At 33.2% G+C, this 15,544-nt stretch overlaps 4 protein-coding genes across 4 annotated transcripts; all 4 read right to left on the bottom strand.

Annotated features, from left to right (window-relative positions):
• Nucleotides 1-18: 18 nt before the first annotated feature.
• Nucleotides 19-3,000, bottom strand: LOC105834985 (odorant receptor 4). The gene is made up of 5 exons (XM_028190297.2): nt 1,113-3,000; nt 671-770; nt 405-515; nt 159-314; nt 19-87 (listed from the first exon to the last, which is right to left on the bottom strand). The coding sequence occupies exons 1-5, from the start codon at nt 1,901-1,903 to the stop codon at nt 37-39; spliced, it is 1,209 nt and encodes a 402-aa protein (XP_028046098.1). The 5' UTR covers nt 1,904-3,000; the 3' UTR covers nt 19-36.
• Nucleotides 3,001-3,136: 136 nt separating this feature from the next.
• Nucleotides 3,137-6,577, bottom strand: LOC105834980. Its single transcript, XM_036291358.1, has 5 exons — nt 4,343-6,577; nt 4,033-4,102; nt 3,741-3,851; nt 3,437-3,592; nt 3,137-3,371 (listed from the first exon to the last, which is right to left on the bottom strand). Exons 1-5 carry the CDS (start codon nt 5,113-5,115, stop codon nt 3,321-3,323), a joined length of 1,161 nt encoding a protein of 386 aa, XP_036147251.1. The 5' UTR covers nt 5,116-6,577; the 3' UTR covers nt 3,137-3,320.
• On the bottom strand, nt 6,578-12,549 carry LOC105834979. Its single transcript, XM_036290903.1, has 8 exons — nt 11,749-12,549; nt 11,452-11,551; nt 11,063-11,205; nt 8,084-8,965; nt 7,541-7,640; nt 7,282-7,392; nt 6,977-7,132; nt 6,578-6,913 (listed from the first exon to the last, which is right to left on the bottom strand). Exons 1-8 carry the CDS (start codon nt 12,528-12,530, stop codon nt 6,860-6,862), a joined length of 2,328 nt encoding a protein of 775 aa, XP_036146796.1. The 5' UTR covers nt 12,531-12,549; the 3' UTR covers nt 6,578-6,859.
• Nucleotides 12,550-14,143: 1,594 nt separating this feature from the next.
• Nucleotides 14,144-15,485, bottom strand: LOC105834976. The gene has a single exon (XM_028190298.2). The coding sequence runs from the start codon at nt 14,980-14,982 to the stop codon at nt 14,173-14,175; it is 810 nt and encodes a 269-aa protein (XP_028046099.1). The 5' UTR covers nt 14,983-15,485; the 3' UTR covers nt 14,144-14,172.
• Between the last annotated feature and the right edge of the window lie 59 nt (nt 15,486-15,544).

The raw sequence follows: 15,544 nt of genomic DNA on the forward strand, positions 1-15,544 counted from the left end.
AAATACTGCATTGTTATGATAATTATTTCAACAAAATTATCCGAATTTTACAAGCATATTAAAATATGCCACTGATGTTTTAACGATCTATAAAATTAACGAAACAAACGAATAATTTATTACCGGTGAATAAAAATGAGACAAATTTCCATACTTACGTTACTGAATGTAGGCAGGGACATTTCTATCATTCTACCTGCAGAGATTTTCTCCGGAATGTTGGAAATTGCCATTATCAAGATTAAAGAACGAGCTCTTTTGTACTGGAGACTATACCAATTTATCGTAGATGTCTTTAATCCAAGGCTGATGCTCTGTTATAATTAAGTATATTTCTGAATAATGTCAAAACGTTTTTAACACGCTAGCATGCAGTCGGTTAAAGTAAACATCAAACTTGCTACCTGATTTGTCAACTGTTGACCGACATAGCAATTAGTAAAAATGGAAAAAGTGAAAGATGTAAGCATTACAGACATTGTTAACATGGCTGTTGAGTCATTATTTTCCCATTCCTATAAAGTTAACATAATTGCCATATAAAAAGTTTATTATTTATTCCGATTTTTTATTAAAATATTATCACAATTTTAATTTAGCAAAAATTAGTTTAATTGTTCAATTATTATACATAGATAAGAGTTTCGTAAAAAATACTCGTGATTATTACCATAATAATATAGTACCCTGAAAGACATAAAAGTACAGCAGAGCCCATTAATTCCACTAACCACACATAACGCATAGTTTCTTCTACTTGTTTTAGAAAACTGTAAACGAATAATTTATCTATTTAGTGATAATTATAATATTTATGCAGCATTTGTCCTGGAATATATTTGATAAAATGCCAAAATAAGTAAAATAATAATTCAGTATTTGCTACATGATATTTATGATAATTATAAGTTATTTTAGTTTATGACTCATAATATTAATTTAAACATGATCTGTTGCAATCTATTTTTATAGGCATAAAAATGAAACAGAGAAATTATCGCAGCTAAAATATAATAACATGCTAATTACATCAATTTTATTTTGTAGTTATTCGCACTTAACGATATTAATCAAGTCTTACATCTATATAAAATTTTTTTTATTAGACACACCTTTTCACTTTTATCTGATGCTCTACGATATCAGCCAGCAATATCGCGACAGCTCGATCGTTGGGATTCGGCATGTCGTTGAGATGCTGCAGCTTGCCCATTATAATCCTCAGTTGTCCACAAACATGCATGATGAAAAATGCAGCCAGTCCGGCCGCGCCTACTCTTACCGAATAGGTGATCAGTCCTGCGAAGAATTGCAGAGTGAAGACGACCTCGTACGCCGGCGAGACTTCGCCATCGAACTTGATGAAGTAGCTCGGGCATGCCAGTGCTCTCACCGTAGTGTTCATCGGTGTGAGCATACGGCCCTTTGACAACGGCACGAGGGTGCGGTAAGACAGTCCGCCGACGTACATAAAGACAGCAGAGAAGATCCCGAACTTCCGGCCTACCTTCGCTGTGGATAACATCGTTTTCCGATCGTCCTCGTCGACCGTGTCTCTCCAATCATGTCGCGCTTGTTTTAGGCAAGACTGAATCTCCCTCGCGTGATTTATGAGCAAACTATATTTCATCCAACCCATCCCACAATTCAGAAGAGGCGCAAGCAATCTGACCCTACGTTTGAACTCGTGTTCTTTCAGAAACACCCGCAGAAGACCCGGTATGATGATGAACGCGAATAAAAAGTAGCAAATGAAGTTTTGTAAGCGAATTGCGATTCTTTCCACGGTGGAAGCGTAATTGGAAACTGGCCATGCGCCGATTGCTCGCAGAATAACACGGGTCACTTGTACGGCATAATTGAAATCGTTTTCATATCTACTCGTTTTCGATGAGACTTTCATGATTAGACTTTATGTAACGTTTTTTTTTTTTTAATTTAATACGTGATTGAATTTTGAATTTCAAATTTTACTTTTGTATTGTCTTTTCTCAAATACTAAAAATTTTTTTGAATTTTATTAACTTTTTTTATGCTACGGTCGGATTACTATAGCTGACTATAGCTGACAGACAGTTAGGCGGGACTAGAAGAAACAGAACTGGACAGGTATATGTGTCGATGAGTGGTCTCTCTGCGATAAGAGCAGAGTGTGTAGCGCGCTTGCGTGCATAAAACGTCTGCGCATAATGACTAAATTACACGAAAGGGTTTGGAATTTTACCTGTTAAATTGTCACACAAATGCAATACTGCCGAGTAAAGAGAATGATTGCCATGCGACGCGTGGCATTGTACGATTTTGTAAAGTTTACGAAAATCAGAAAGGATAAAGTTATATATATATATTTTTTTTTGTTCCATATATCGCTACGAGCAGAATGTCATGTAAGTAAAATATTATATGTATATACATACATTATTCTCACAGTTAAAAAATCCTTTATCTTTTATAAATTCTGTAACGATAATATGAATACAAAAATGTGTACAGATGTATATAAAGAATATGCATTTCGTTTCTCCAGCTTAGTAATATAAAAGAATTCAGTGTTAATCTTTCTGTGTTAATTTATGATATTAATAGTACTGCAAATATATGTATATATCTATATTTAGTTGAAATTTACAGACTTTAAGTGTTCACTGATGAAACAGTGTGAAGATGTTAAAAATGAATGTTAAGAAAACTATAGCGTGAATGTCAATGTGCACTTATGTTTTTTGACAAAAGCGGAAGAGGTAAAGGATTGATTTAATAGTAGATGTAACGATTGTTATTTACTTCCTTTCTCCCTCTTGCAAATCACGGAGAAATTACGAAAGTTGTTGGAACGTTCATGGTCGAGAGAGAAAGCACCGCGACGGGAAGTCTAGCGACTTTAGAAAGCATGAGAGAATTGTGAGGAAAAAATAGCGAACCCACCAGATGCCATATTGATTTTTTAATGGTACGTTAATCAGTTGTTTGTGTTGAAATATATTATTGTAGAAAAATGATAAATAAAAATGATCGAATAACTATAAATGATTATGGGAGTTACAATATAAAAATTTATGCTAATTTTTTCCTAGTTTTATTAACACATGTTATAAATTTCAAATGGAAATCGAAAACACAACTGATATTTGCAAAATGTTGTACTTTTCCTAGGTGTATTTATTTAAAGTATTTTTGTGTCACATAACATTTTTTAGTTCAATACTTTACTAAGTTCAATATCTTTAAGTCTTATATTAATTTTTCTAATAATTAATATTTCTATTAAATGGCTATATTTAAAGAATATAGACAGATATTTTAAAATATCAAGTTATTAATCATGTCATTTTTCGCATAAAATTAAGATATGCCACGGATGTTTTAACAACCTAGAATATAATATAATGTAATTTTTGTTAATTTTTTTTTATTAATAAACATATCCATTACTTACGTCACCAAAAGTTTTGATGGAAAGATCAAAGAACTTCCCTGCTCTAAGTTTTGTCGGGACAATTGACATAGCTATAATTGATAACAGTGCTCGTGCTTTCGCATTTGGAAGACGATACCAGGTCAGTGTACACACTGTTAATGTTAATTTCTCTCCCTAAATTTTATTAACAAGTTGTAAGGATACGATAAAAATCGGAAAAATGTTATCGATATATTTTCTGTTTCATTACTTATTAAATGCATAGTAAGGATTTTAACTACAACAAAAAATTGTGATTCACGATAAATTTGTGATATAATACCTCTACGGAAAGTTCTTCCCCAATAAAACAAAAAATAAAAATGTTGAAAGTCATTGATGTGAGCAGAATGACATAAGAGCACATAGATACAACATTTTGATTTTCCCATTCCTATAAAATTGTTATATATAATTATAATGCATATGATGATTCTATTAATGTTAATCATTGTATGTGCAAAATAATATGTTTCTTAAGCTTAACGAAATAGCTACTTTTAAATTGTGCAAGTTACTATAATTGCATAATTATTTAGGCGCACCACAATAATATTGTATCCTAGGAAACATACATCTATTGTACGGCCCACTATTTCTAACAAGCTTGCATTTTCCAAAGTGTTCTGCACCAATTGTAAGAAACTATAAAACGCACAAGTTTTCATTAGACATTTTTACCTGATACATATAAATAAGAAAGAACAAAACATTAATGCAAAACGGATCGCGTATTAATATGATGTATATTGTATACTTTTGTAACGAAATCTAATCGATTTCGCTAACGCTCATCTTGATAATAAATAATAATAAATGAATATAGATATAAAAATAGAAACTCTCTCTAATACGAAATAGACATGAGATTGGCGCAAAACTTACTTCCGTATTTTTATTTGATGTTCCACGACCAGGGCTAGCATTTTATTCAAATTCTTTTCTTCCGTTTTGTTTACCAGATTGTCTAGTAGTATCATCAGTATTTCCAGTTGCCCACATATATGCATAACGAAGAGAGCAGTAAGGCTGCAGATCGCCACTGTGATAGTGTACTTGATGAATCCGGCACAAACCTGTATAATGAACAAAAGTTCGTACGCGGGACTGTTCTGCTCGTTGAACAGAATATAATAACCCGGACTCGGTAAATGTCTGATCGTGATGTTCTGCTTGGTGACGGTTTTTCCCCTACTTAATGGCACGATAATACGATAATACACGCCAGCAGTGTACATAAATATACTGCAGAGGATAAACAAATGTCTCGAAATCCTGGCTTTGTCAATCATAGAATTACGAGAGTTTGCGCTCACGACATTTTGCCAATCGTCCTTCACTCGCGCTAGACAATTTCTCACTTGGTTCTTGCTAAGCACCAGACAGAAGTACTTGAGAATCGCAACTGTCGTGAAAGTTATAGATGATATAACTTTTAATCTGACGCGGGTTCGTTTCTCTATGAATACTACGTACAGGGTTATCGGAATTAGCTCGCAACCGAGAAGAAAGAAACAAGCCAATATTAACGAGATGCTTCTGAGATTTTTGAGAAACGAGGGTTCTGCATCCGGCCATATGCCCAATAGTTGGCAAATGAAGCGATTTAATTGTGTTGTGTACTTTATATCGTTTCTGTAATTTTTATTCCGGTACATTTCTAATGTGAGTATATTATTACAAAGTAAGGCGACTTCGTGACTTTATAGCTTTGTTATACGGAACGTAATGCAAAACGCGACTCGATGCGTGTTTCTTTATCACTGATGACAGCGAGCTGTCTTCTAGTCCAGAGGAAAACTCGGTACGTGAATGCGCTTGCGTTCCGAACAATAGACTAGTCACGTCAAACGAATGCGTAATAACGTGCGTTCGGAATTCTTGAGTAGACTCGAAATGAAGTTTATAAAAGTGAAAACTCAAGGATCAGAGGGATTGCTTTCCCTTCATATGTATTTTTATTCAACCTTTCCTAACCGCAGACAACTGGAAAAGTTACAACTGTTTCTTCCTGCTTCGTAGACTCGGTATTGTCTCAGTTACATTACCGCAAAAATAACTTCTATGCGCGTTACTTCTTGATTTAAAATACTGAATTATATTTTAATTCATATTAAAATGTACTCAATTATACTCCAAAATATATTTTTAATTATTTAAACCTATATTTAAAACGCTTGTAAAGATGTCAGTGTATTTTAACATTTTTATAAGTATACGTTCTGCATATGGCTATGATGTTTTAATTCGTGTCATGAATCACACACACACACACACACACACACACACACGGCTGCAGATGAAAGATAAAAGTTGAATAACCAGAGCTCACCTGTGCGTTTGCACGCGTTAAGAATTCAAATGTTGCGTGGAGAACAGAGGCTACTGCGATAAAGTTTGTAAAGGAAATTACTTGTCGAGAGAAACGATTGCTTTTCAAGCAAGGTATTCTTATCCATTCATCGGTCTTTGTAGCAAGTAGGAAAACGATCGTTTTTATCTTTATATTTTCCTACATTACAACTTGTCACTAGAACATAATACTAATCAGGAAGTTGCAGTTTTAATTGTCTTATGTTGAATATTCTAATTTGCATCAACTTATATTAATGTTTTTTATCTCATGAAAAGAATAACGTATGCCATTTATTCTTATTACAAATAAAGTGTGTTAATGAATACATTACATGATTATTACTGTATTGCTAACTTTGTTATTTTTACTTATACTAAAAATCAAATACGTTAACATTTGTGAGACATTTACCTGATTTGTAAGCTGTTCATAGGTATAGCAAAATAGATACATGTGGAGTGTCACGTTTGTAGTACTTATCAAGTAAGTCGATACAGATGTTGTATTTTTATATTCTTATTTTGCCAGTCCTATAAATATAAATGCTTTAAATAATTATATTTATTGAATTATATTATTGAATTATATTACTAGTCAGTTATGAAATCTGAAATGATTATTTGTCTACGAAATGTGCATCATCATGGGAATCTGAAATTTAAATTGAAATTTAAATAAAAATTCGGAATCCTGAATAATTAATTTTTGTTCTTTTTTTTTATTTTAATATATATATATATATATATATATGCTATAATATTTTATTCAACCCATCCAATAATTTAAAATAAGCGTAATTTGAACTTGTGTTCTTTTAAAAATGCACATAGAAGATCCAGTACATAAATTAAAAAATATTCAAAATACCGTATTTTTTTTATAGTATGTTTAAATTAGAGTAAATTTGTGTTACATAACATTTTCTAGCTTAATATTTTTATTCTTATGTTAATACTTCTGCTAAAATAATTAATATTTCTACTGAATGGTTACATTTCTACAATAAAGATATACAGTTAGATATTTTTGTACAAAGCATCAAAATATTACTCCATCATTTTTCGAATAAAATTAAGATACGTCACAGCTGTCTTAACAACCTAGAATGTAATATAATGTTATTTTTGTTAATTATTTTTTACCAGTAAACACTTGTTACTTACATCACCGAATGTCCTGATGGAAAGATCAAAGAACTTTCCTGCTCTAAGTTTCTTCGGAACAATCGACATTGCGATGATTAATATCAGTGATCGTGCTTTCGCATTCGGAAGACGGTACCAAGCCAATGTACATACTGTTAATGCTAATTTCTCTCCCTTTCATTAACATGATGTAAACATAAGATTAAAAAATCGGATAAACCGGGTTTGATATATTTTCTGTCTCACTACTTATTATTAAATGTATTATAAGGATTTTATTTATAAAAATTTGTGATGTATGATAAACAGTTGTAATGCAATACCTCTATGGAAAGTTGTTCACCAATAAAACAAAAAATATAAATGTTGAAGCCAATTGACGTGAGCAGAATAATATAGGAACACATAGATATCACATTTTGATCTTCCCATTCCTACAAGATAATTATATATATTATAATTATAATATTCATGATAGTTGTATTTAATTATTTGTATATGCAGAGTAAGGCATATGTTAAATGTAACGAAATAGCTTCTACTTTTAAATTGCGCGAGTTACAGCAAAATATTTACGCGCACCGTGATAATATCGTGTCCTAGGAGACATACAACTATCGTACATCCCATTACTTCTAACAAGCTCGTATGTTCCAAAGTGTTCTGCACCAATCGCAAGAAACTATAAAGGGACGCGCACAAATTTTTGTTAGAAAATTTTTATCTGCCAAAAGGAAAGAACGGGATCATAATACAAAAAAGATCGCGTATGAATATGACGATTAATGTTTGTAATAAAATTTAATACATTTTGCAGATGCTCTTATCTTGATAATAAATAATAATAAATGTGAATATACACGGAGAAAATTTTATATAAAAAAATATTATGTACAATATTCGTCACGAATCATAAGATGAACTTTTAAAGAATTATATTATAAGTTAGTAAATACTATGGTATATAATTTGATGAAAAAAGTAGTGAACATTTTCGTAAATCCATCCTTGGTCCGCGTTTACTGCTTATCATAATAATATTTTTAATAATAATATTATATTATAAGATTTTCTCCATAGGTATAGAAATATAATTAATACAAAATAGACATGGACAAAACTTACTTTCGCATTTTGATCTGATGTTCCACGACCAAAGCTAGCCTTCTATTTAAATTCGTTTCTTCCGTTTCGTTTATTAGGTTGTCTATTAATGCCATTAATATTTCCAGCTGCCCACATAGATGCATAACAAAGAGAGCGGCGAGGCTGCAGATCGCCACCGTAATGGTGTACTTGATGAATCCGGAGAAGAACTGTATAAAGAACATGATTTCGTACGCGGGACTGATTTGCCCGTTGAACAGAACATAATAACTTGGGCATGGTAAATGCCTGATCGTGATGTTCTGATCGGTTACGGACTTTCCTTTGCTTAGCGGCACGATAGTACGAAAATACAAGCCAGAGGTGTACATGAATATACCGCAGAGGACGAGCAAACGCTTTGCAATCTTGGCTTTGTTAATCATAGAATTACGAGACCTCGCGCTCACGACATTTTGCCAATCGTCTTTCACTTGCGCTAGACAATTTCTTACTTGGTTTTTGCTAAGCACCAGGAAAAAGTACTTGAGAACCGCAACTGTCGTGAAAAGTATAGATGATATAAGCTTCAATCTGACGCGAGTTCGTTTCTCTATGAACACTACGTACAGAATTGTCGGGATTAGCTCGCAACCGAGAAGGAAAAAGCAGCTCAATATTAACGAATTGCTTTTGAGATTTTTGAGAAACGAGAATTCTGCATCCGGCCAAACACCCAGTAGGTGGCAAATGATGCGATTTAGTTGTGTAGTGTATTTTATGTCGTTGGTGTAATTTTTATTTGGGTACATTTCTAGCGCGAGTGTATTTTTATAAAATAGTACGACTACCTGTAACGTTATGGATTTGTCGTACGAAACGTGATGCAAAACGCGCGTGAAATATAGTGGACGCGTGTTTCTTCATCACTGATGGCAGAAAACTGCCTTCTAGTCCAGAGGTTAACTCGGTACGTAAATGCGCTTGCGTTCCGAACAATTGACTAGTCACGTCAAACGAATGCGTAATAACGTATGTTTGGAATTCTTGACTAAGCTCGAAATGGAAGTTTAAAAGTTAAATCGCCTAAGAATCAAAGGGCTTTGCTTTCCTTGAAATGTATTTTTATTCATATAACCTTCCCTAGAACAACTAGAGAAAAGTTATAGCTTTTTCCTGCTTCGTAGGTATTGTTCTATCTGAGTTATAATACCATAAAAATAACTTCTCCGTTACGCAATATACAATAAAATTATAAAATGTGTACAATGTGATATATGTACCTATATTACATTAATCTATATGTTATACATATGTGTCATTGTTTTTTAAAATATGATGTATTAAAATGTGTGAAATATAATGTAATATGTGTAGATAACAGTTTGATAATTACAATTTTAGATTTGATTAGAACATTAAATTATACATTGATGCATATTCAAATATTAGTAACTATTTCTATAATCTGAAATATATAAGTAATTCTTAATTACTTGGACTTATATTTAAAACCCGCTTGTAAAGATGTTAATGCGCTTTTTTGTCATTCTGTCTTTACCATTAGATGTAAAACAAGATTAGATGTGAATACAGATCATAATGTTTTAATTCACGTCGTGAATCACGACTGAAGATCGAAGATAAAAGTTGATCGCGAAATAAACTCAACCAGAGCTCACCTGTGCGTTTGCACGCGTTAAGAATTCAAATGTTACGTGGAGAACAGAGATTACAGAAAGTTGCGAGGAAAGTTACTTGTCGAGAGGGATGATAATTTTGCAAGGAAAGTATTCTTATTCATTCGTCAATCTTTGTAGCAATGAGGAAAACGATCATGTTTATCTTTACGTTTTCCTACGTTGCAACTTATGATTGTAGTATAATACTTAGGAAGCTAGAGTTTTGATTGTGGCATATCAAATATGTATATTCTGATTTGTATCAGCTAATAATATTAATTAATTTTTTTAATCTCCTGAAAAGAATAACAGGTATGTCATTTATTTCTTCATATTACAAATAAAGTTACACGTTAATGAATGCGTTAAATGACATGAATTGTTCAGTAATATATGATTTTTGCATTATATTAACATTGCATTAAAAGATTTTGTATTCAACTCATAATTATTTATACAATATGATATGATGACTATCAAGTACAACACTTACGTTACAATTTTAACTATTAAAATTGAAATATTTAATTTATTACATTTCGGAGCATATTAAAATAAGCTCCAGATGTTTTCACGACCTAAAAGATAAATTTAATTTTCTATTCCGATTTGTTCTCAAAAAACAATCATACTATGATTATAAATAGCAAACATATGATTAATAAAATATATATATATATGTATATATTTATTTTATAAAAAAGATGCTAAAAATTATCCAGTTACTATTTATATGTCGGATTACTATTTATATACGGATGTAGAATACTAATACTTATATCGTACGATGATAAACAGCTATACTTTATGTAAAAAGTTTCAACATATTTTTTTAAAAATATAATATAATTTTATAATAAGTGAACTAATTCAAATTTACTTACACCACCAAATGTTTTGAGCGAGAGATCAATGAACTTTCCACCGGAGATTTTGGTCGGCGCATTAGACATAATCATCAACAATATGACACTGCGCGCTTTTCTGTCCGGAAGACGATACCATTCAAGTTCACAGGATGCAATGGCTACTTTTTCCGCCTATCATTGGATTTATCATCACGTAGCAATGAACCACCATAAAATTTCTTTTCATCAAATTTTCATTTGCTATTTCAAAAATATTGCAACACATTTTCTGTATTTCTTTTATCATTATTTATAAAGATATTCATAAAACTTATTTTATATATATTACAAAACAGTGACCGTTAGAATTTTTAATAAAAGTGAATGCAACTTTAATTGCAAATAATTCAAAGATAAATTATTTTAATTATATATAGAATAATGTGTTCTATTGTTAACTTTGTCATTTAAAATTAAAAACGCATTAAAAATCGAACACGTTAATATTTTTAAGACTGACCTGACTAGTAAGCTGTTCACCGGTATAGCAAAATAGAAATATGTGGATTGTCACGTTTACAATACTTATCAAATAAGTACATACAGATGTTATATTTCTATTTTGCCAGTCCTACAAATATGTAAATGTATGCAATTATGGTTTATGTAATATATTATTATTAAATTATTATTAATCAATTATAAAATCTATAATAATTTTGCCAATAAAACTTGCCAATAAAAATTTAAATTAGAAATTAGATAAAAATTCTGAATCCTGAATAATTATCGAATATTTTTTTTCTCTTTTTTATTTTAATGTGCCAAAAAATTTAATTTATTTCCGTTATTAAAATTAATTTGTCAACTTACGAACCATTGTCATAAAATACACTAAAATGCAGATAGTTATCGAATTCACCAGAATTTCCATCAGATATATTTCCTGCAAGGTATGTTGTACCAATCGTAAAAAACTAAAATTGATTATATCAATTAAAACTATTTGAACCAGTAATTAAATAAGTATTAATAATATGAATGAACAGGAAATTAATCATTTTCATTGATTTTTATTCACATTATTATAAAATATTATTAATATAGCACATTTTCATCAGTGTGAATGCTAAAACTATTGAGTACGAATAACATTTGTAACTGACGGACTTACTTGCGCACTCTTATTTGATGCTCGATTATCTCAGCTAGTTTCTTATCCACTTCATGTTCCTTTTGCCACTGTTTCTGCACGAGGTCTCTCATCAAATTGATAAGGATTTTCAGTTGGCCGCAAGCATGCATCACGAAAATCGCCGTGAGGCCGCATGCACTTGTCACGATCGAGACTGTAACGATAGACGATAGAAATTGGATTACAAAGACCGTCTCGTAAAAAGGGCTGACTTGCACGTCAAGGGAAAAGAAGTAACCCGGACAGGCTAAGTTTCTCAACGTGACATTCTGATCGGTGACGATCTTTTCTTGCGCTAGCGGCAGGATTGTTCGGAAAGTAATGGCGCCGCTGTACATGAAGATTCCACAGATTGTAACCAGACGCTTCCCCGTTCTCCCGGATTTTAACATAATGTTCCGTACATCCACGCTGAAGATATTCTTCCAATCCTCCTCAACATGCTTCAAGCATTGCCTGAGCTGATCACAGCGAAATATGAAGATACTGTATTGAATCATGGACATAATGTCGTAGAAAAGAGGAGGAATCAGCTGTAGTCGAACTTGCGTCGTTCCACCCATCAACCAGTAAAGGGTACCGGGTATAAGATCGGAAGAGAGGAGAGTATAAGATATACAGATTAGTAAGAGATTTTGAGCATTCGTGTATACGGATCTTTCTTTACGGATGGAGGGCCAAACACCGATCGCACGCAAAATTTTGCTAGTTGGTTGCATGATGTACAAAACATCGTTTTGATGATGCTCGTTTCGCGGCATTTTTTTTCTGCGGACCTTGACGAATATTTTGCGCTACTCTCGGGCTTTATCCAGTCCTCGTGACGTGCGTTTAATGCGGTACCTGAACGCGAACTGAATCCGCCACCTGTCATCGAAGGGCACTTTACCTGACCGCGAAGTCAATTTCATCGCTCGCGCATATGCTCGCGCATTTTAAAGATTTAAATGTCGCGTGAAAGGAGAGAACAAAAGCAGAAAAGTTTGTAAACGAAGTCGTCTTTTTTTTTCCACTGGAGGGACAAGATTGCTTTCCATGAAATGTATTCTTATCCGCTTACGTGCGTTGACTTTTGCCGTGACTAGGAAAATCATTACATTTAACCTTTCTTTCTTTTTGAATTCTAACTTACAAGCATAATGTTGACTGTGAAGCTAAGAAGTTTTGATTATATTCTACGGGGTCTCCTCTGTTTAACTTAACTATTGTAGATATTGTAGATATTGTAGATATATGCGTGCACAGTCAATACAACAAAACCGCTTTTACATGAGTCAGTTAGTTAAATAATTATCAAATTACGTATTTTGCAAGGTATGTTATTTTGTTTCAGAAGACACATTGTTAAATATTTTATAAATAAATATATTATAACATTTGTGAAAAATTTATCATTCCGCATATTACTATCTACTTAGTTATACTTACTGAATTTTCTAACATTTGAATGATTAACAGATTGTACTTTTGTTTTTTTATTCTTCGTTGTTTAATCAGCAACTGTGCGAAGTATATTGAAGTACACAACCGCTGATTTCATTACCTAAAATAATAAATGGTTTTTATTAAGGAATTATATCTAATATCAAGGAGTGATATATATCCTACATGAAATTAATTATATTTTGGATGTTGCAATGTTTCAAATAGAAAAATATGTTTCGCTTACATCGCCGAATGTCTTTAAAGAGAGAACGATAAATTTTCCCGCCGTAATCCTTAATGGCATATGCGATACACTTATTATCAGCACCATGTCACGTGTTCTCTTCGCTGGAAGACGATACCATTCTAACATACTTGTTCTCCAAGCTACTTCATCCGCCTATCGTAATAAACGTGTAAGGACTTGCTTTCACTTATGTAAGGTATTATTTCTACACTCTTAAAAATACGATAGTAACGACAAAATATTAAAATACAACTGAAACCTAACGCTAGAATGATAGAATTGAACGAAGAAACACGATGAACTTACTGTAGCTGTAATATATTCGCCGATGTAGCACAGAAGAAATATATTAACTATGTCGGAAGTTAGGGCAACGACAAAGGTAAACGCATTGGCGGCATTTCCGTCTTGCCACTCCTGTTCAACATGCACTCAACAGTTAGATTCTCGCGATAAATTATCGATAAATAAATGTGGATGAATGAATGTACATTGCGGTAATATAAATGACTGGAACATTTTATTCACCGTGACACGATTTGAACATTCTGCCTACCGTCAAGATACAGTATCCCATGAAACACATCATTATGGTATTTGCTAATATTTCAAACAAATTACTTTTTTGCAGCGTGTCTTCCACCAGATACAGGAAGCTGAAAGTAATTGTATTATTATACTAATGCAGAACAGGTCCAGGACGTGAAATTAATAAAGATGAAAAGAAAGCCTCACTTTCGTATCCTTATCTGACGCTCAATTACCGCCACTAATTTTTCATTCGTATTTTTCTCATCGTACGCTCGCTCGTCGACAAGCTCTTCCATTAACACCATCAAAATCTTCATCTGCGCACACGCGTGCATGACGAGAAGCGCAGCGAGTCCGTAAGTCACGATCGTGACGGAATACATGACGAATCCGCCAAAGAATTGTAACGCGAACACGATCTCATAAGCGGGACTACGCTGCTCGTCGAACAAAACGAAATAACCCGCGAAGGCCAAGGGTCTGATCGTTACGTTATCATCGGTAACGAATTTCCCCCGCGATAACGGCACGATTGTGTGATAAGAGAAACCGGCGGAATATAGAAAAACACAGCAGATGGTAAACATTGTTCTGCCGATCTTCGCCTTCTCCATCATGATGTCCCTCGCGTTCGACACCGCGATGAACTTCCAATCGTCTTTTATGTGTTTTAAGCAATTCCTGATCTCGTTCTCGTTAACAATCAGAGCGGCGTACTTGGCGAGCGCGGTAAAGGAATAGATCGTAGGAGCGACCATCATCAATTTGACACGCGGTTCTTCCACGGTAACGAACATGCAATACAGTAAAATGGGAATGCTCTCGAAGCAAACGAGACTACAGCAAATGGTCATCAGAAGGATCTTACAGGCCAATTCGGCGACAGACAGGTCTCTGTCAAGTAAAGGCCAAACGCCGAGTATTCGTAGAAGAAAGTTACTTTGTTTGGTAACGTACTCTATATCTTGCTCGGAATTTTTATTCGGATGCTTGTCTAAAAGGAGATTCATTGTGGAATTACAGAAGGACGTTTAATAACACGTTCTCTCTCGCAGCAAAAAAATAAAAAGATATTTCACGACGACCCTATGCTTGTAAGCTGCAATCTCGATCGCTACTGATCGCCACGTAAGGATGGAAATCGACTGTCGCACGCATGCGAAAACTGCTATGCGCACCTGCGTTCTTTTCAACATGAATATTTCACATCATGATGCTATGACAATGGTAAGAAGAAACTCTGAAATGATCGCTGTGTGCTGCAGCCTTCCTGTTTGGAACTTGAACTTGAATGCGAGGGTTGACTTTCTACGAAAGATAAAAAGTTATATGCGGTAGAGTTAAGGTTTAAGGTAAACTTTACATACCGGTCGGATTTCCCAGGAAATTTTATCTTCTATATAACAAAAAAGCATCAGCGTAACCTATCATTTAATAAGTAATGTAATAGACTTTTATCTAAACATTTCTTTCATTTTACATTCACATTTATCAGTTGGATGAAAAATAAATCTAAGTCAATACTTATACAATAAAATCTGAGTTAATACGGATAACTATAAATTTATTTCG

Source organism: Monomorium pharaonis, chromosome 8 (genome assembly GCF_013373865.1).
Source record: "Monomorium pharaonis isolate MP-MQ-018 chromosome 8, ASM1337386v2, whole genome shotgun sequence".
Lineage (NCBI taxonomy): Eukaryota > Metazoa > Arthropoda > Insecta > Hymenoptera > Formicidae > Monomorium > Monomorium pharaonis.